This window comes from Prionailurus viverrinus, chromosome B4, assembly GCF_022837055.1.
Source record: "Prionailurus viverrinus isolate Anna chromosome B4, UM_Priviv_1.0, whole genome shotgun sequence".
NCBI lineage: Eukaryota > Metazoa > Chordata > Mammalia > Carnivora > Felidae > Prionailurus > Prionailurus viverrinus.
Window position 1 is genome coordinate 114,989,906 of NC_062567.1, and position 20,275 is coordinate 115,010,180.

Consider the following 20,275-nt stretch of genomic DNA (forward strand, 5'->3'; position numbering starts at 1 on the left):
AAATACAGAGAACAAACTGAAGGCAGCTGGCAGGGTGTTGGGTGGGGGGAAGGGCTAAAGAGTTGAGGGGCATTAAGGAGGGCACTTGTTGGGATGAGCACTGGGTGTTATACGTTAAGTGACGAATTACTGAATTCTATTCCTGAAATCATTATTACACTGTATGTTAACTAACTTGGATTTAAATAAAATCTGTAAGTTCACCATCTTATATCATGGCACTGCTCTGTTAACCCACAAAAAGTTGTGAATTTACAAACCATAGTTTTATCATGGTATCTTTGCTTGTTTTACAATGTCCACTAATTGAATAAATGATATTATTTTTAGAATATGTTTTAAAAGGAAAGAACATCCAATTTTAATTTCACCCAACTCAATTACACATTAAATTAAAAAAGAAGAATTTAAAAAAAGAAGAACTTTGGTTTTTACTTTGAGTGAAATGAACAACCATTGGAAAGGTTGTTTTTTTTTTTTATGAGAAGTGGGATGACATAATATGACTTCTGTTTTCAAAGTCTCACCCTGGATGCTGTGTTGGGAATAGACCATAATAGGACAGGGATGGAAGCAGAGGGACGTCTCTATTACTGCAACCCAATGAGAGATGGTGGTAGCTTGGCCAGTGTGATAATAGTTGATGTGGTGAGAAGTGGTCAGATTCTGGATATGTTTTGAAGGAGGAGTTAACAAGAGTTCCTAGTGGAAATAATATAAAGAGAAAAAGAAAAGATGACTCTAAGATGTTTAGTTGACTAACTGGAAGGATAGACTTGACATCTACTGAGTTCAGGAGTGCTGTGGGTGGTATAGATTTGGGGCAGAGGGAAATCAGAAATTCATTTTGAGACATGTTGTGGTAAGATGTTTATTAGATATTCAGGGAGAATTGTTGAATAGTCAGTTAGATATATGAATCTGGAGCATGGGAGAGAGGTCTGGGCAGGAGAAGGATTTGAGATTAGTCATGTGGCACAGCCATGGGGCTGGATTATTCCACTAAGGAAATAAGTGCAGACAGAAGAGAGAAGAGGTCCAAAGACTGAGCCCTGGGACATGCCAGTGTAAAGAGATTGGGGAAAAGAGTAGGAGCTTGCAAAGGCAACTGAAAAGGAATGTGGGGAAGAAAACTGAGTGTGGAGCTTGGGAAGACACGTGAGGATCATGTATCAAGGAGCGTCTCTACTGTACTTAATTTTTCATTAGTTTTCTGGTGCTTTTTTCTCTTATTTTACTCTCACCCCATCTAAAATCTGTAAGCTCACTGTCTTATACCATGGCACTGCTCTGTTAACCCACAAAAACTCATGAAGTTACAAACCTTAGTTTTATCATCGTATCTTTTCTTGTTTTACAATGTCCACTAATTGAATAAATGACATTATTTTTAGAAGCATATGTTTTAAAAGGAAAGAACATCCGATTTTAATTTCACCCAACTCAATTACACATCATCTGTTATTAATTTCCGTGGTAAGTGTTAGAATTATATGGTGTTTTAGTGACCACCTAGTCCAACTCCCAACTCCTTCATTTGACCAATGCAGCCAGTGAAGTGACCTCATCCACCGCTCTAGGTCTTGGCTCTACTATTTTTACTGACTATCAGGCTCTGTACAAATTATTTAACTTCTTAATCCCTCAGTTTCCTCATCTGAAAAATAGGAATGGTCATAGAGTTCACTTCATAAAAATGAAATGGGGTGTCAATACAATAATGCATACAAAGTGCTCAGACTAGTACTTGACATCTTTAAGTACTTCCACCTGAATTTTAAGACCTTCTGAAATCATATCCCATTTTACCTGTCCATCATGTTTTCTGCTTTTCTTCAAATTCTGACCTGTCTTTTCAGTCTCTCCTAAATGTTCTGTGATGATTTTCACTATTGGACCCTTTTCAGGTTCCGTCTCAACTGTGCCCATGTGAACCTTATCCCTGCCTTAGGGTTCAACTCAAGCACAGACTCCTTTTTGAAGCCTTAATTTCTCCTTTTCTAAGCCTCCACAGTTATTATGTTATTCTTTGTAGTTTTTCTGGTGATTTCAGGTGTTTTATGTTTGTAACTTGATTAGAGTTTAATGGCATATAAGGTCATTTTAAGCTTTGAAGAACCTATCCTCACAGTGGTTAGTGCAGAGTAGAAACTTCGTAACATTTTACTGGTTGGTTGATTATGAGGGTGGAGTTGGCAGATTGAAAAAGTTCTGGCCCTGTAAATTATTCCTTTGAGTGGACTATATTCTAGCAACATGCCATTTACATACTTAATTAATTTGTTTGTACTTTATATCCTACCTGCTTCCATTAAGAATTTGAAGCAGCGGGGCGCCTGGGTGGCGCAGTCGGTTAAGCGTCCGGCTTCAGCCAGGTCACGATCTCGCGGTCCGTGAGTTCGAGCCCCGCGTCAGGCTCTGGGCTGATGGCTCAGAGCCTGGAGCCTGTTTCTGATTCTGTGTCTCCCTCTCTCTCTGCCCCTCCCCCGTTCATGCTCTGTCTCTCTCTGTCCCAAAAATAAATAAATGTTGAAAAAAAAAATTTAAAAAAAGAATTTGAAGCAGCACGTAACTTATGTGGTGAGATTTCATATTGTTGTACATATTTGAATAGAATGATTTTAAGGAATATCTTTAAAGAAATATATTCTACCAAAAGAAATAGGTAAGTTGATGATTTTTCTTCTCTCGAGCTTCTATATTTTACCAGTGAAATCAGTTATTTTGCCTAATGTTGAATGTGTCAAATTAAAAGCATATCATGGCCTTGGAGCACCTGGGTGACTCAGTTGGTTAAGCGTCCAACTTTGGCTCAGGTCATAATCTCACCATTTGTGGCTTCAAGCCCTGCGTTGGGCTCTATGCTGACAGCTGGAGCCTGGAGCCTGCTTTGGATTCTGTGTCTCCCTCTCTCTCTGCCCCTTCCCCACTTGCACTCTGTCTCTCTCTCTCTCAAAACAAAAACAAAAACAAAACATATCATCGTCTTTTGGAAGCATCTCTGTGTTATTTTTCACTCTTTTCAGCTGTGAACCCTTTGTTGCACAAAAGCTCTGAAAGTGTCAGTCAGAACCAGAAAAGAATGAAGTATATTTCATATTTTGGGTTTGGGAAATCTGATTGTTTCTCTTGGAACAGATTGTTCATTATAACAGTGTCTGTAATAAATGGAGTGCACTGCCGAGATGGATGGAAATGAAATTAATTTGGCTCAGATGTGATCTTTGTTTTGCTTATGAGAATTTGAAACATCCTTACAGAGTTTCAAATTTCCATGCAATTTAGAAATAAAAGAGATTTCAAAATGTGTCTGTCTCCCTTGCCAGTGGCCATCGATACCTTACTGTGGCCCCGTGGAACAAAACAGCAAATGTGAACAACTATGTATGAAATTAGTGTGTGAACAGACCTTATCAGAATTCCTGTTTAAAAGATACATTTCACCAATAAAAATATAATGTATGATAATGTACTTTTTCTTGTAGGTTGCCTATCAGATTGGTAACTATGAGTTGGCTAAGAAGGTTTTCTCACCAGTTTGGGATTATTTTGTTGCTTCACCACATCATGATGAACAATCTGTTATTTGCTTAAGCAATATAATGACTATTACACAGAGAAGGTAATTAGAAACATTCTTTTAAAATATTAATTTGCTTATTGAAAAATATGGATGTTGTATACAAAGCCTATAATTCATTTTCAATTTCATGTTAAGATAGTCAATGTAAAACTATTTTTAATAGGTGTTGTAATAAGCATACACATCCCAAGTTCTTGAGTCCTTGTTAGAAACTTCTTTGCTAGAATAAGAAAAAGCACAGGAGACATTTAGATGCATTCTGAAGTTAAGGTAATGAAGGCTATGGAAAAAAAAATACCAACTACTAATCAAGATAACGTCAGTTATACTGGAAAACACAAATATGCTTTGGGGACTTTTATAACAGAGAGCGGTCAGGTTGGGGTTAATAGTTATGGTGTGATGGGTGGACTATTAGGTTTAAAAGACTTTTTCTTTGCTTGAAGAAGCTCCCAGGATTAGACCATCAGGAACTGCAAATAGGTTGGTATGGGTCATATAAAACCACAGGCCATCCTTTGCTTTATAGTTGCTTTTTCTTAAAAGAGCAAAGATTAAGAGCAGCCTCAGAAATGAGCATTGGTGTGATTTTAGGCTGTCTCAACAACAAGTTCAAAAACAACAATCTCCTTTACCTACTTGTTAATAATACCTGAAATTCCTTTCCTAAGAAGACAAAACCCTTTATTCATCAGTTAAAGATAGTGACCTTAAATGCACATGCTGGTGGAGGCAAGGCATTGATAGTGCTTATTCACATAAAAGTAGAATTCCATTCAATGAAACAACTGTAGACTTAGCATTTACCATGTACAAGGATGCTAGGTGTTGTGTAGGATGGATTTGAGAGGCATTTCAGAAGAGGAAGAGACGGGGCTTGGAAGGTTTTATGTGATGTGGGGACAAGAGAATGGAAGTAGTGAAGCTTACTGGGATTGCCGTTGTTACCTGACTGGCAGACCTATGATGGGTACTAGGGGAATGAGAGAGGTGGGATAAGTCTTTGGAGGAGATAATGAATTCGATAGGAAATATTTTGAGTTTAGTTTTCCAACAGGTTGCCTTTGTGGATATGAGATGCCCAGCAGGTAGTTGAATATTTAGTGCTGACACTCAGGAGAGAGGTCAAGGCTAGAGATAGATTGAGAAATTGTCCATGAGATCATCATTGAAATTTTGACAATGAGTGCTATCTCCCAGGGACTAACTGTTTAGCAGAAAAGATAGAAGCTGGAATTAAATGCTGGGCATAACGTACGTTTAAGAGGCTGAAGCAGGAAATGGAACCAAGGAAGGATACTGAAAATAGTTTGTGCTCGTCTCAGCCTACCAGTAATCAGTGTTGTATCTGAACCAGGCTTTATGGTTCTTATTATGATTGTGAGGCACCCTTCAGCAATAAACATCCAGAAAGTTTGAAAAAAAAAATAGAGGTTTATTACTTACAGGATCTGGAAATTGCATGGCATACTTGGGGCCCCACAGCAAGTTCATAGGTGAAGAGAGAGAGCCAGCATGGGCCTAGGGTTTCATGGGCTCACTCTTTGTTGTTGAATTTAAAAAGTAAGAGTGGGAATTTAAAACAAGGGAAGAGAAAAAACAGTGGCCCAAATTGTCATTTATCAAAATCCACTAAGATTTCTAAAACAGAGGAGCCTCAGTGAGGGAGGTGGCCTGGCTCTTTAGCTAGTTGTGTGACTGGCAATGTATTTATTCGAGATAGCCATCTTTGAAGTGAATGCCTCTTTGAACTGGATGCTTTGGCAATCAAAGCTTAAGGCAGACCCTTATATTACAAAAATAAATACATTAAGAAAACCCAACTGTCAGAACTTTTTTGACAAAAAGGAACAGTCCAGGAGGTGAAACTCTGGAAAAGTACATTGCCAAGGAAAGTGAGAATATCACCCGGGAGGGACTGGTCAGCAGTGTTAAATGCTAGTGCAAGGTCAGGCAGAGGAGTTGTTCAAAAAGAAATGCTACGGAGAAGTTGGATAGAATAAAAACTAAGAGGAAGCTTTCCCCCCTATATTTTGAGAGAGAGAGAGAGAGAGAGAGAGAGAGAGAGCGAGCAAGCGAGCTGGGGAGAGGGGCAGAGGGAAATAGAGAATCTTAAGCAGGCTTCATGCTCAGTGACACAGGGCTCAATCCTACAACCCTGGGATCATGAACTGAGCCAAAATCAAGAGTCAGATGTTGAACCAACTGAGCTGCCCGGGTGCCCCAAGAGGTGACTTTTAGAATTGGCAATTAGGAGGCCGTTGATGAGTTCAAGAGAGCTAGTTTTGTGGTGTGATGGGCCAGAAACCTTTTGCAGTTGGGTAAGAAGTAAATGGAAATGGAGAATTGTAATTAGCTAAGGTCACTGATGTGAAGTTGGCGTAAAGAGAAGAGGACAATGGCAGAACAATGAGGGGGAAGGCAGGCTTAAGGAAAACATTTTGAAGAGTGGAGGAAGCGGAGACAGTGCAGGGGGAGAAACAAGCAAATTCACACGATAATGACATCATGGTGGTAGAGCCTGGAGGGTATAGGAGCTCATGGGGTGGAGAACAGGGGGTTTAGAACATCTGCTCTCAGGAATATGAACAAGGAGACATTAAGGATAACCAGAGGTTATCAGAGGTTACCAGAAAAATTGGCCAGTGACGTCTATGCAAGGTCAGGCACACTGATTATGGCATAAAATAAGGGGTGTAAAATCTAAAGTGTTAGAGAGGTCTGAGCTGGATAGGGAAGGAGACAGAACCAGGAGAAGGCAATAGCCTGGACGCATTGCACATGTCACGTGGACAAAGAAAGAGTTCAGTGTGGGTTGCAGGAATGGAAGAACTAAAATTCTCCTAGCAAATATAATTTCAGCATTTAACATGGTGGTAAAACAGATCATCTTCAAGTATGAATTACTGATGTCAGATCCTTTCCTGTTTTTTAGAGATAGAGGGTGGGGAGGGCGAAGGGACCTGAAACTTAGAAGGGAGGGTTTGTCACCAAGTAAGGCTGAGAACAAGGAAGGGAATATTGGAAACAAAGTCGAAGACTGCAGATTTCACAGTTTTGCCAATGTTTGGCACTGTTGACTGCAATTTAGGAAAGATAATTAGAAATAGTCCAAGAGTTATTAAGACTCTGCCTCCTTTCTTCCTTTTCTCCCTGCCTCAATCTTTCTCCTTTCCTCTTTACCCATGGCTGATTTTGCTATAAATAACCCTTATTTTCAGAAACTTTATTAATTGAAATATTATGCTTCTCAAGATCTATAGTGATTTCATTATATTGATAGAAAAGAAGTTTACATAATAGAACCAGAAAATTTTGCCAATATTTATTTATATTTGTCTCTGATATACGTCAGCACCTTAGTTTTCTTAGCTGTGAACTTGTTGTTAAACATAGTCTTTAATTTTAAACAGCTGTATGAGAGAAGTTGTTCCACAAATTTTTGCTGTTATTGTGTAGATATTAAGAACCTATCAATCTAAAAATGCATGTTTACATGATCATTTTATGTTTATGCCTGTGACAGCATTTACTTCCTTTTGCAGATTACATTCAGATATTTTGGCAGAGACTTCTTCAATCCTCTTATACCTTTTTCTTAGAAATATTTTTGTAACAAGTGACATTAAAATTAAAGAAGAAAATCTTTTCTGTGATAATATTAAAGGCAATGAGATTTTCCCCTCTCAACAAGTAAGTGAATTAAAGGGACTGAAAATGTGCCAATTTCCCTTTATTTGTTTCTTGATGTTTCAAGTTCATGTTCTTTCGGGATTGTGTATCCTGATTTGTGGATAGACTGAGAGATCATTTTATGATTGTGCAGGTTTATTTGATATTCCAAATAGGTTTCATAGGCCCGAGTTCATATATATTTTTCTTCTTTTCAATTGATCTTTTTTGTCTCTGTAAAAGTAGTATAAATTTCAAATATTCAAAAAATGATAAGGTATAAAGTGAAATCTATTGTAATTTTATTGCTCCTAAAAATACTATGAGTTTGTTTTCTCTGTTTTTTTTATGATATCTGATTTATAAAAATATGCATAGGCAAATTATTATTTAAAAAAATTTTTTTACAAAAATGCCTTCACAGTCTACTTGCTATTATAATTTGCCTACTTAACATTTTTAATAATTTATCTTATACATGTTTTCATGCAGGTACATATTAATTTACCAAATTCTTATTTTTTAAGTTCTTTTTTTTTTTTTTTAATTTTTTTTTTCAACGTTTATTTATTTTGGGGACAGAGAGAGACAGAGCATGAACGGGGGAGGGGCAGAGAGAGAGGGAGACACAGAATCGGAAGCAGGCTCCAGGCTCCGAGCCATCAGCCCAGAGCCTGATGCGGGGCTCGAACTCACGGACCGCGAGATCATGACCTGGCTGAAGTCAGACGCTTAACCGACTGCGCCACCCAGGCGCCCCTTAAGTTCTTTTAAAAAAAATTTTTTTTTAATGTTTATTTATTTTTGAGAGAGAGAGAGAGAGACAGAGTGCGAGCTGGAGAGGGGCAGAGAGAGAGGGAGACACAGAATCCGAATCAGGCTCCAGGCTCTGAGCTGTCAGCACAGAGCCTGATGTGGGGCTCGAACCCACAAACTGTGAGATCACAACCTGAGCCGAAGTCAGATGCTTAACCGACTGAGCCAGCCAGGCACCCCTTATTTTTTTAAGTTCTTAGTTTATTAATCCTCTCATGAAAAATCTGCACAATCACCACAGATAAAGTCACTGTGGAACCTTTATTCCTTCTGTTGTCCAATCTCTGGCTCACTTGTTGCTTGCACCAACCTTGGCTTCTGCAGTTCCCCTGACTTCTTCATTCTGTTCTTATGGTCCTTTCCCTGTTTTCTGGAGGTCTGTTTCTTCTCATACAGGCCATGTCTTGCAAGTCTATGCCTGGGTTCATTTTTCTGTGCATCATCCAAGGAACAATAAATTATGCTTAAGCCAGTTGTCTCGCCACCACCAAAATGGGTTCTGAATCCAAATACAGAGATAGCATCTGGTGTGATCTTGTCCATTTTGGCTTGTTTTTCCTGAATTTCTATCTCAGTTACTGTTGCCTTTCTGGGGTGAAGAACATCAATGACCGTTTGTTTCCATACCAAATTCTTTTTAATTTTAATATTGCATTCCTGTACAGAGGCAGGAATGTAACCCATATTCTACTGATGGATTCTCAGGGTGGTTATCAGCATTGCTGTGTGTACCTTTGCAATCTTATAATGCTCTTGCTTTTAATAACAATCCTTTGCTATTTTTTTCCATTCTAGATTGAGTGTCACTCTTTGTCCCTCTCCCTCTTTGCTTCTTTACTCACTTCAGCTACATAGAGGCTTTTCCCGTGTGTTTGTTTTTCACAGTTGCTTTTTCCTACCCTTGCATTTATTCATTAGTTAATCAACCAATAAATTGTTACATGAGACCATGCCAGTGTCTATGGATCCAAAAATGAAAAAAACATGACGCTTTTGTCCAGGGAAAGTTCATGGTCTTACAGAGCCCAAGCACTCATAACCATCATCCTGTTCTTTATGTGTTGCCCTTAGTTTCTTCTTTCAGCATCCAGTCTGAAAATGAAGTCAGGCTTTAAGTACTTCAATCAATGAATTCCAGAATGCTAGACTACCATTCTAGTAATAACTTACTCTATGGAAATTTCTCAATGCCAGTTTTCTGTGTATGTTATTTTATAGGTATATATAGAAAAATAATGAAATCTTCCTCCAGGAAAGGGAAAGGAAAAGTAAGATAAGATTCTTATTATTTTTAAGTAACATTTAATCACAAAAGCCTAACTTTCTATTTCACTACCATTTTTATTTAAGTAGCACACGTATAATAGAAGATTAGTTTGGTCTATTGAAGATTCATCATTTTTTTTTCACAAATCCAGAAAGAAAATGAGACTGTTAATCAAGTGAGGGACAATATTACAGAGATATAATATTTTAATTATTATTTGTTATAATTTATGTTTTGAAAAAGCTAGATTTTTTCTAACATTAAAATATAGCCACGTTTTAATTTTACCAATTAAAAAAGATTAGTTCCTTTTTCATTACTAGTGGTATTTCTATTGTTTTACAAAATATTCTAAAGTTTAATTCTAAGATGGTATTATCCATATGTAGCATTATTGGGAAATTAGAGTTGTTCTTGAGTTTAGATTTTCTTCATACCAGCATTTCAACATACCAATGTGTTGTTAAACCGGCAGGATCACATTTCCTACCCTTTCTTCTCCTTAGAGGCACATTAATTAAGCACCTGATGTTCCTTTCCAGTAACAATACCTGTTTCTTTACAGATTGCTAGATTAATTGAATGTGAGAGAATATTAGTGGCATTGGACCTTAGCAACTACCTAAATGATTCCAGTTATGCCCTTCAAGCTGTGACTCAGTGTTATGGCCTCCTTGCTCCTATAATCTACCACAATGTTGTTTTGGTACCTGTTGTACAGGTAAGCATATTCACCCCACCCCCTTAAAAATAAGGATATTTTTTACAAAGGCAATTCAACAATGCATTTTGGAAAATGAAAAGCAATGTATCTCTCATAACGTACAAATAGGTCAAAGACAAGTGTTATGAAATTTCATGAGTTAACTGAAAAACATTTTAATAATTTAAATTATATCTGGGCAAACAGACATAAATAAAACATAAAGGCTCAAATATGTTTCTCTGAAAACATTCAGCCCCATTGCTGTCCATGTTTAAATACTGGCAATCTGTTTTTCTAGATTTTTTAAATTTTTTTTCAACGTTTATTTATTTTTGGGACAGAGAGAGACAAAGCATGAACGGGGGATGGGCAGAGAGAGAGGGAGACACAGAATCAGAAACAGGCTCCAGGCTCCGAGCCATCAGCCCAGAGCCCGACACGGGGCTCGAACTCACGGACCGCGAGATCGTGACCTGGCTGAAGTTGGACGCTTAACCAACTGCGCCACCCAGGCGCCCCATGTTTTTCTAGATTTTTTAAGTCATTTCAATTTGTATGCTTTTGTAATGTTAGAAGCAGCAATACTTATTCAAAAACATATTTTTAAAGCCATCATCTGGGGAAAAAATTGGCGAATGACCCAAGAAAAATTACTTGGGTGTCTTGGTGATGGAGAAACTGGAATTTATGGAAAAAGAATAAGGGAGAGCTGGGTGAAGGGGTTATATTAGTTGTTTATTCTTCCTAACAAATCACCATAGTGAATCTATCTCATAGTTTCTGTGGGACAGGAGGCTGGAAATGGGTTGGTTGGGTCTTCCGCTCAGGGTCTCTTCAGGCTGAAATCAAGGTGTTGGCCAGAGCTGTGATCTCACCTGGGGCTCTGGAGCCTTTTCCAAGCTCACTGGTTGTTGAGAGAATTTATTTCCTTGTGCTTGTGTGATAGGAGGTCCTTAGCTCCTGAAAGCTCACCGCCAGTTCCCTGCCACATGGTCTTCTCCATAACGTGGCAGTCTGCTTCCTCAAGGCCATCAGGAGAGTTCCTATAATATTCATAAAGTCTTATATAACATAATGTAGTCATGAGAGAGAAGATCTTATCACATTCACAGGTCCTACCCACATGTAAGGAGAAAGGATTATAACAGAGCTTGTACACCAGGGAGTCCACATCTTGTGGACTGTTTTAGAATTCTGCCTACCACAGGGAAGTAATGAGAGAGGTAAGGTTTTACTGCAGATACTTATAGAAAGTTTTCATCATCATCATTGTTGTCATCATTATCATCATCATCATCAACTCAGATTCTGAGAACCAAGAAGATGTGAGTGATCTCATGCGAAACATAAAAATTTTTAATTCACCATGGAGAAAACTAACCAGAGGGCTTAAGTAATTTAACAAATATTTGCCTTGGAATGACTAAACTGGAACATAGACATGCTCCTTCTCCCGTATTCCCTTAAGCTCAGCTGCTTGGGAGATCTGCTTCTAAAATCCAAAATCTCAACTCATAGTTGGCAGCCTTCCATGTCATTTGTAGATTGAATGTAAAGCAGTATTCTCAAGTGTGGAATATGCTTTCTTCCGAACCCAAAGGCATTGTCCTTTTTTCTTAGAGGTGAGAGATGCCAGATGTCAGACCTACTCTGGGGTAGGGAGTTTGTTTCAGCACACCCGAGATATTTCATTAATGTGGCAGTTTCCTGAATCTTCATCAGGTTTATTCCTACCCTCTGGAAAGCATGTATCTTATCAGGGTCTTTAATGTACTTGCCTTTTCTTGCTTTTTATGTCCAATTAACCTTTTTTTAAGTGTTATTGATGTACTGGTCCCATGTTTTGTTTTGAGAAATGTCCAGAGTGTTCAGGTCCTTTCATAAAATATGTCAGAGGGTGGGAGAGTTACCATTGCCCTGGGGCAAGATGCTAAATATATACTTTTGTCTTCCCAGTATGAATGGCAACTTTTTCTGGTACTTCTTCCTCACAGGATAGAAAAGAAAATATTAGCCATGACAATGCATGGCTTTTACTGTCCTCTAGCAAGGATGCCACATTGGGGCCAGCAGCTGCAACTGGTGCTCAATTGGTTGAGTTCAAGATAATCCACTGTCATCCTGTAGCATCCCACTGGTTTAGAATGCCTTTAGCTATAGCTCAGAGAATAGGTTATAGCTCTGAGGAAAAGCCTTAAGAAAGGAATTTCTAGGGGCGCCTGGGTGGCTCAGTTGGTTGGGCATCCGACTTCGGCTCAGGTCATGATCTCACAGTTCGTGGGTTTGAGCCCTGCGCCAGGCTCTGTGCTGACAGCTCGGAGCTTGGAGCCTGCTTCGGATTCTGTGGCTCCCTCTCTCTCTGCCCCTCCCCCGCTTGTGCTGTGTCTCTTTCTCTCTCTCTCAAAAATAAATAAACATTAAAAAAATAAATAAATGTAAAAAAATATTTTTTTAAAAGAAAGGAGTTTCTAATTAAATTGTATTGCTTGGAATAGAAAAGTGAGTGAAACAGAGAGGAGATTCTAGAAATAGGCCTCAATATGTATGAGAATATAATATATGGCCGAATTGGCATTCCAATTCAGTCGGAAGAGAATGGATATTTTTGGTCAATGGTAGTGAACCATTTATTCATCTGATATGGATGGATATTCATCTGAAAGAAAATAGAGTTTGACACCTATATTGGACCATATATAAAAAGTCCAGAGGTACTAAAGATTTAAATGTAAAATAAACACAAAACTCTTAGAAATAACAAGAAAGATAAGAAATATTGACTATATTTGTGGCAGCCTATGTGTGACAAAAGGGATCATGACAAAGATAGTAGAAAATTTATAGATTTGGAAAAAGTGTCCAACCCTGACAAGGATAAGTATATATAACAAAAAGTCTTACAAATTGACAATCACTTAGTAAAAGAATGGCCACAGGGCATGAATAGGCAGTTTACAGGAGAGCAAATCCAAGTGGCCAAGAAACATGAAAAGATGCTCAAACTCTGAATATCCCAAGAAATGTACATTAAATGACTAATGTAATACTGTTGACAGAATTGCAAAGATCTGTAACTCCTCTTCCTGGTCAGGGTGTGGGGCAAAGGCACTCTCATTCATTGATGGGGGACATGTGAATTGTTGTAGGCTTTGGAGTTTGGTAAAACAATCTTAATTGTCATTAAACTAAATCTAATTTTAATTAAAATTAAAAATAAATATACTTGACACAGCAACCCCTCTATTAGTAATTTATCCCATAGAATAAAATCCCCAGTTAGTAAGATGCTGCTCCTGGTTCTGGTCCTTGGTTCCCAAGATCCATGTGTTCCACCTACTGGGGACATAGTGCCATGTAACTGTCATTGATTTAGAGTGTATACTTTGCCCTAGAAGATGGTGCTTCATCCTCACTAGGTACCATCAAAGCTGGTATCTCAGTTGCCACTCATATTGGCAACTGAGCATTTACAAGGGTGTTTATTATGGCCATTTGGGTGATAGCAAAAAAGCTGGAGACAGGGGCACATGGGTGGCTCAGTCAGTTAAGCGTCCGACTTTGGCTTGGGTCATGATCTCACAGTTCGTAGGTTTGAACTCCACATCAGACTCTGTGCTGAGAGCTCAGAGCCTGGAGCCTGCTTTGGATTCTGTCTCTCTTTCTCTCTCTGCCCCTCCTCCACTCACACTGTCTCTCTCTGTCTCTCAAAAATAAATTAACATTGAAAAAATTAAAAAAAAGAGCTAAAGACAAAGAGGCAGTGTAGTAGTAGGAGGATGGCCAGTATACCAGATTGTAAAACATCAGCTGTGAAAGTGTGCAACATGGAGATTCTGGAAATGGCTGAATAAATGATGGTTGTTCCACACTAAATCATATTGTGCAGCCATTGGCAATAATGAATTTGAGCTATACCTGTAGACTTGGAGGAATTTTTCATAAGACATGGATGAAGGAGAAAGGCACAGTTCAAACAAGTGTTTATACATCCCATTTTGTAACATGACATTAACCCTCCCTCTATGTATGTTTGTGTATTTATATGTATGTATATGATTATAAGATCCTGGAGAAAACTACAAAATTACGGGGTTGCTAACATGATTTGGAGATATGGTATAGTAGGGTGGAGGCAGGTGATGATGGGGAGGAATTAAAGAAGCATTAAAAAATACTCATAGGTGTATAGTAACAATACTAATAATATTGTTAGAATGGTGGCTTGAAGCAGTTAGTGTGCTCACAAAAGACCAATATCCATATGTTAATTTGTCCTTTGATAATCTGGATGACTAATAGATTGATGCAATCTCAGCTCTACTTTTCTGACAGTAATGTTGCTCAGAACAGGGCAACAGTATTGAAAACTAAACTTAATTGTCTAGCTCTTGACCAAATTCAGGATCATATAATATGAAGTAAGGAGACTAGGAAGTAAATGCTGATATGGATAGATTTCTTGGGATATGAATGCTTGGTTTTAATTTTAAAAGAAACTATTATTTCAAGTACCTGGTATCACTTTATATTTAATATGGTACCTCCTTCTCTATATGTTTTTTTAAGGTCCTCCTAAGTGTGGGTGTGTTTTTAGTGTCTCGTATATGTAATATTCTGCCGATAATTTTTATGGCACTTGTCAAAATGTGCTTTGGTTTGTAATTGCTGAATACTTATTTTATCCTCTATACTAGTTTTCAAGTTACTTTAGATGAGAGACTCATCTGAAATTGAATATATTAATTTTATCTCAGAGTACATTCTTTTATACATGAGAAACAATTCATTGATAATTATTGAAAATAATAAGACTTGATGGCTTAAAACTTGCGTGATTTGAATAGGACATTTTGTAATGGGTGAGGCTATTTGTCAACAGAAACTCTTCTGCTTCTATTTTTTAGATCTTGATAAAGTGTATGGTGGTTTTGCAGGGACTACCAAACATTGTCCACTCAAAGAAACATTTTACAAGTTTTGAAAGTGTACAGCACATGATAGCTTGCTGTGTCTTCTACATAACAAAGGTATTTATATTATTCTTTGCCTCATATCATAAAACTTAGGAATAGCAATGACTTAGAAAGCTACTTTTAATTAACTTTTAAAAATACTTTAAAAAATAGTACCTACAAAGCATTTTAGCTCAAAAGTTGCCTGATTGGGTCAGTTAGTAAAGCCCAGAGGGTGTCTCTTAGGCCAGGGGAAAGGGTGGAAAAGAGCTCAATTTTATGGGACCTCATTCACCTTGGAAGCAAGAAAGAGCCAAGAAATCAGAGGCCAAGAGGTAGGCTTATTTATCTTCATTGCTTGGCTCAGAGGCCCACATTGTGTGTTTCTTCAAAGGCTTCAGTTGTCTCAATCCAGTGAAATTCTTCAAAGAAGGGCCTTATCTGTGTCTGCATATTTTATATGGTTTTCACAGGATTTTTGTGATTTGGTCAGGGATCTGGAAGAATACTGCATTGGTGGGCTGATTTGATCCATCACTTTAAGTTTGCTTCAGTGAGGGTCTTGAAACAGAGAGACTTTTACCTTTACCTTAGCAAAGAAGTCATGATTTGTTTTTCTGACCTCAGGAGCAGAACGTCATATTCTTTCCATCACCCACTGGTTTACCACTGCTGGAGACGCTTCTGTAATCTTGTTTGTGTAGATACTGAGGGAGGATAGTCATTAGCAGGAAGAGAAAAATAATAACTCACTTAAGAGGACTCAGAACTCCAAGGGGCAGTACAAACACCAGATTAATTGTGGTTTTTACTCTCACTATATTGGAAAAGATCAGAGGTAACTTGGAAAAAAAAAAAAGAAAGAAAGAAAATCTTCAAGGTGGTGAAAAGCAATTAAATGGTCAAAACAAAACAACAACAACAAAAGATCTTTTGAAACGGAACAAAAAATATTTGATTAAAAAAATTGAACAGATGAAGATTGTGGTTACTGGTATTTCTTGAGTCAAATCCGGAAGCTCAAGAAATACCACCCGCATAGAATGGAATTATGCAGAGATAAACTCAGAAGGCAGACCCAGAAGTCCTAACATGAAATAAAAGGAGTTCCGGAGGTAGAAAATTAAAAAATAGAGAATAGGCTCCCTAAGTCCCAGGCAGGATTAATGTAGGAGCATATGTGTTGACACTTGGTGAGGAGATTCTTGAAGTCCAGATATAAAGAACAATCGTAGTTTTGAGACCCAAAGAACAGGTTATTTGCAATGGAAAGACAATCCGTTAGCTTCAAACTTTTTTATCATCAGCAGCAGAAGCTAAAATACCGGAGCAACATTTGTAGAATCCTGAGGGGAGAAGACCAAGGTCCAAAACTAATAGCCAGGAAAGATAGCATTCATTTGTATGGGCAAAATAAACATTTTCGGAAGTGCAGGCATTTAAAAAGTATTCTGCCCATGTACTTATCTGGGGAAAACACTTGAGGAGATACTGTATCAAATGACAAGTGGTTCAGAAGAGAAATCCCAAGACAGGGAAAGACAAAAAGGGGAGGAAAAATGGGAGCAATGAACCTTGCAATATATGTATTATTAAAATTAAATAGGTAATAATGATATGATGTGGATTTTGTAATATAAATGCTAAGTAGGGATTCTTGAAATAGAAATGTTATCTTTGAAAGAAAAAACTTATTAGTAACCTAGAACTTAAAGTTTTATTTTGTTTGGGGTTAAGGAGAGGAGAGCAGGTAGAGATTCTTGGTGCATGTTGTGTGTTTTAAAAAAATACATATAGGGGCGCCTGGGTGGCTTGGTCGGTTAAGCGTCCGACTTCGGCTCAGGTCATGATCTCATGGTCCGTGAGTTCGAGCCCCGCGTCGGGCTCTGTGCTGACAGCTCAGAGCCTGGAGCCTGTTTCAGATTCTGTGTCTCCCTCTCTCTCTGACCCTCCCCTGTTCATGCTCTGTCTCTCTCTGTCTCAAAAATAAATAAACGTTAAAAATTAAAAAAAAATACATATAGTATAAAAAATACATATACTATAAAATTATTAGTTTCTCTTAATAGACTATATATATTTAAAAATGACTCAGGAGGGGTGCCTGGGTGGCTCAGTGGGTTAAGTGTCTGACTCTTGATTTCAGTTCAGATCATGATCTTATGGTCATGAGATTGAGCCCTGCATGGGGCTCCATGCTCGGCATGGAGCCTGCTTAAGATTCTCTCTCTCCCTCTGCCCTTCCCTCTTGCTCCCTTCCTCTTTCTCTCTCATAAATAAATAAATAGATAAAATAAAAAATAAATAAATAGATGTCTCAGGAAAATGTAGCTAGGTGCAAAACTATAAAGCACAGTAAGACTTGTAAATTGACAGGAAGGAAAAATGAACAGAGGAATAACAGGCAGGAAAAATGGCTAATTCAGCAAAACTAAGAAAGAAAAAGAGATAGTACTTAAGATAGAAGGAATACAATCAAGTGTATTAATTACTTCACTAAGTGTTAATGAACTCAGATGACAGAGATGGCCAGATGAGCTAGAAAGTCAGATTCAAGTGGGGTGCCTGGGTACTCAGTCAGGTAAGCATCTGACTTCAGCTCGGGTCATGATCTCATGGCTCGTGTGATCTCATGGCTCGTGAGTTCGAGCCCCGTCTCAGGGTCTGTGCTGACAGCTCAGAGCCTGGAACCTGTTTTGGATTCTGTGTCTCCCTCTCTCTCTGCCCTCCCTCTCTCTCTACCCCATTCTCGCTCTGGCTGTCTCTCCCTCAAGAATAAATAAACATTAAAAAAATTTTTTAAGTCAGATTCAAGTGTTTATAATTGTAAGAAACACTCATAAAACGTCTCATTAAAAATCAGGTATAGGAGATGCTGACTCTTAATAGTGTGATTCATTATTTGTAGAGATTCTCTAATGCAATAGATAACGATATGAAAAATTTTATGATATTAAAAAACTGGGGCACCTGCGTGGCTCAGTCGGTTAAATGTCGGACTTCAGCTCAGGTCATGATCTCCTGGTTTATGAGTTCTAGTCCCACATCGGGCTCTGTGCTGACAGCTCACAACCTGGAGCCAGTTTCAGATTCTGTGTCTCCCTCTCTGTCTCTGCCTCTCCCCCTGCTCAAGCTCTCTCACTCTCTCTCTCTCAAAAATAAATAAACATTAAAAAAATTTTTAAAACAAGTATAAATTAATCTGTAATTGTTACAGGTTTCCAAAACTCATGAGAATCTAGTAAACATTATTACAATCGAAAAAAGAATTTATAAAATGATTGTGAGATGCTTTCAAACTGATATTTTTATACTGTCAGTAACTGGTTAGAAATGGAGAGAAGAAAATACACCACTTTATAATATACAATATTTTAAGACAAATACCATATGATTTCACTCATGTGGAATTTGAGAAACAAAACAGATGAATATAGCAGGGAGAAAAAGGCAAACCAAGAAACACACTCTTAACGATAGAGAACAAACTGAGGGTTGATGGAGGGGAGGTGAACCAGGGTGGGTTAAATAGGTGATGGGGATTAAGGGGCACTTGTTGTGATGAACACCAGGTGTTGTATGTAAGTGAGGAATCACTAAGTTGTACACCTGAAACTAATATTACACTGTATGTTAACTGGAATTTAAATAAAAACTTGGAGGAAAAAATACAATATTTTAAACCTAACAGAGTGCTAAAAGACCCAAATAAAAGAACTGTGAAATCTACTGAAGGGCACAAAATAAGATCTGAACATATGGCGGGCCACTGCAGGTTCCTGAATATGAAGACTTAATGTCATAGAAATATAAATCCTTCCTAAAATAATATTTAAATATAACACAGATCTAATCAGAATCCCAATGGGGTTTCTCTGAAACTGATTAGAATAACTTAAAGTTCTCAATACATACTAAGACTTATTATAAGGCCACTTCAATAAAAAATGGTGTTAACAAAGTAATAGGCAAATAGTTCAGAAGAATAGAAGAGTCCAGGAATAGACAGTCCCAGGTCTACAGAAGAACTTAATATATGACAAAGGTGGCATTTGGATTTATTGGGAAAATGATAATTTATTAAAATATTTTATTTAATAAAAGGTGTTGGTATAACTGACTATTCATCTGTAAATAAACAAAGCCAGAGCTCTACCTCCTACTACAAACAAAATAAAGTCCAGATGGATATTTGTATGGCCTTGAAGTCAGAGGAGACCTTTCTCAAAAGGGCATATAATTTAACAGGTACACAGGAAAAGATAAACAGATTACATGATAATTAAAAGAATTTTTTTTTTATGGCAAGACACTATTAACAAGGCTTAAAGGCAAATATTAAAAAAACATTTGACAGATACAGGATTATTAACATTGCCTCATAGAGTAATCAATGGGAAAATATGAAATAATTTTAAAGTTTGGGAAAAGAAGAATCAGATTTATTTTTAATTATGAAGAATGTGTTTCAGTCACCTTGAAAAGTGGAGTAGTGAACAGGTACCAGATGATGAATGGCCCTCTAATGAGGTCAGAGAAGAGCCATTCAAGGGTTTTAAACCTGGAAATGACATAATGAAATTTGCATTTTAGAAAAGAGAAACTATTCTGGTGGCACAACAGCTAGTAGAGTGGGATAAGACCTGAAGCAGGGAGGGAGTTAGAGGGTGAGAGATGACAAACTGAACTATGGCAGTCTCCCCTTATCTGCAGTTTTGCTTTCCGCGGTTTCACGTACCCACGGTCAACTGCATCGGGAAGCAGATGGGCCTCCATCCGATGCGTTGTCAGAAGGTCAGCGGTAGCCTAACGCTGTGTTGTGGTGCCTGCGTCATCCACCTCACTTCATCTCATCACATAGGCATTTTATCATGTCCCGTCATCACAAGGGGAAGGGTGAGCACAGTACAAGATATTTTGAGAGAGACTCTGCTCACATGGCTTTTATTACAGTATACTGTTATAAACGTTCTATTTTATTATTATAGTTGTTATTACTCTGCCTAACTTATAAATTAAACTTTATCATAGGCACATATGTATTAAAAAAAAAAAACATGTATATCAGGATTGGTGCTATCTGAGGTTTCAGGCATCCACTAGGTTCTTGGAACATATCCCCCATGCTTAAGAGGGGAGGCTACTATAGTGTGAAAAAGTGGGAGATAGAATTGAAAGAATTTAAGAGTTATTTATGAGATAGAGTTGACAACCTGTAAAACTACTGAGTATGTGAGGATACAAGGGAAAGAGGGGAGAGTCAACAGTAATCCAGCTAT

The 20,275-nt window shown here is 37.9% G+C and overlaps 1 protein-coding gene across 3 annotated transcripts in view; it reads left to right on the forward strand.

The window, feature by feature from the left end:
• Nucleotides 1-20,275, forward strand: part of CFAP54 (cilia and flagella associated protein 54) — a 301,918-nt gene that overhangs the window by 100,219 nt on the left and 181,424 nt on the right. For all 3 annotated transcript variants that reach the window (XM_047868490.1, XM_047868491.1, XM_047868492.1), the window contains exons 23-26: nucleotides 3,486-3,622; nucleotides 7,129-7,276; nucleotides 9,904-10,059; nucleotides 14,949-15,071. In XM_047868490.1, coding sequence (XP_047724446.1) covers nucleotides 3,486-3,622; nucleotides 7,129-7,276; nucleotides 9,904-10,059; nucleotides 14,949-15,071 — 564 coding nt within the window. The remainder of the gene's footprint in view (nucleotides 1-3,485; nucleotides 3,623-7,128; nucleotides 7,277-9,903; nucleotides 10,060-14,948; nucleotides 15,072-20,275) is intronic.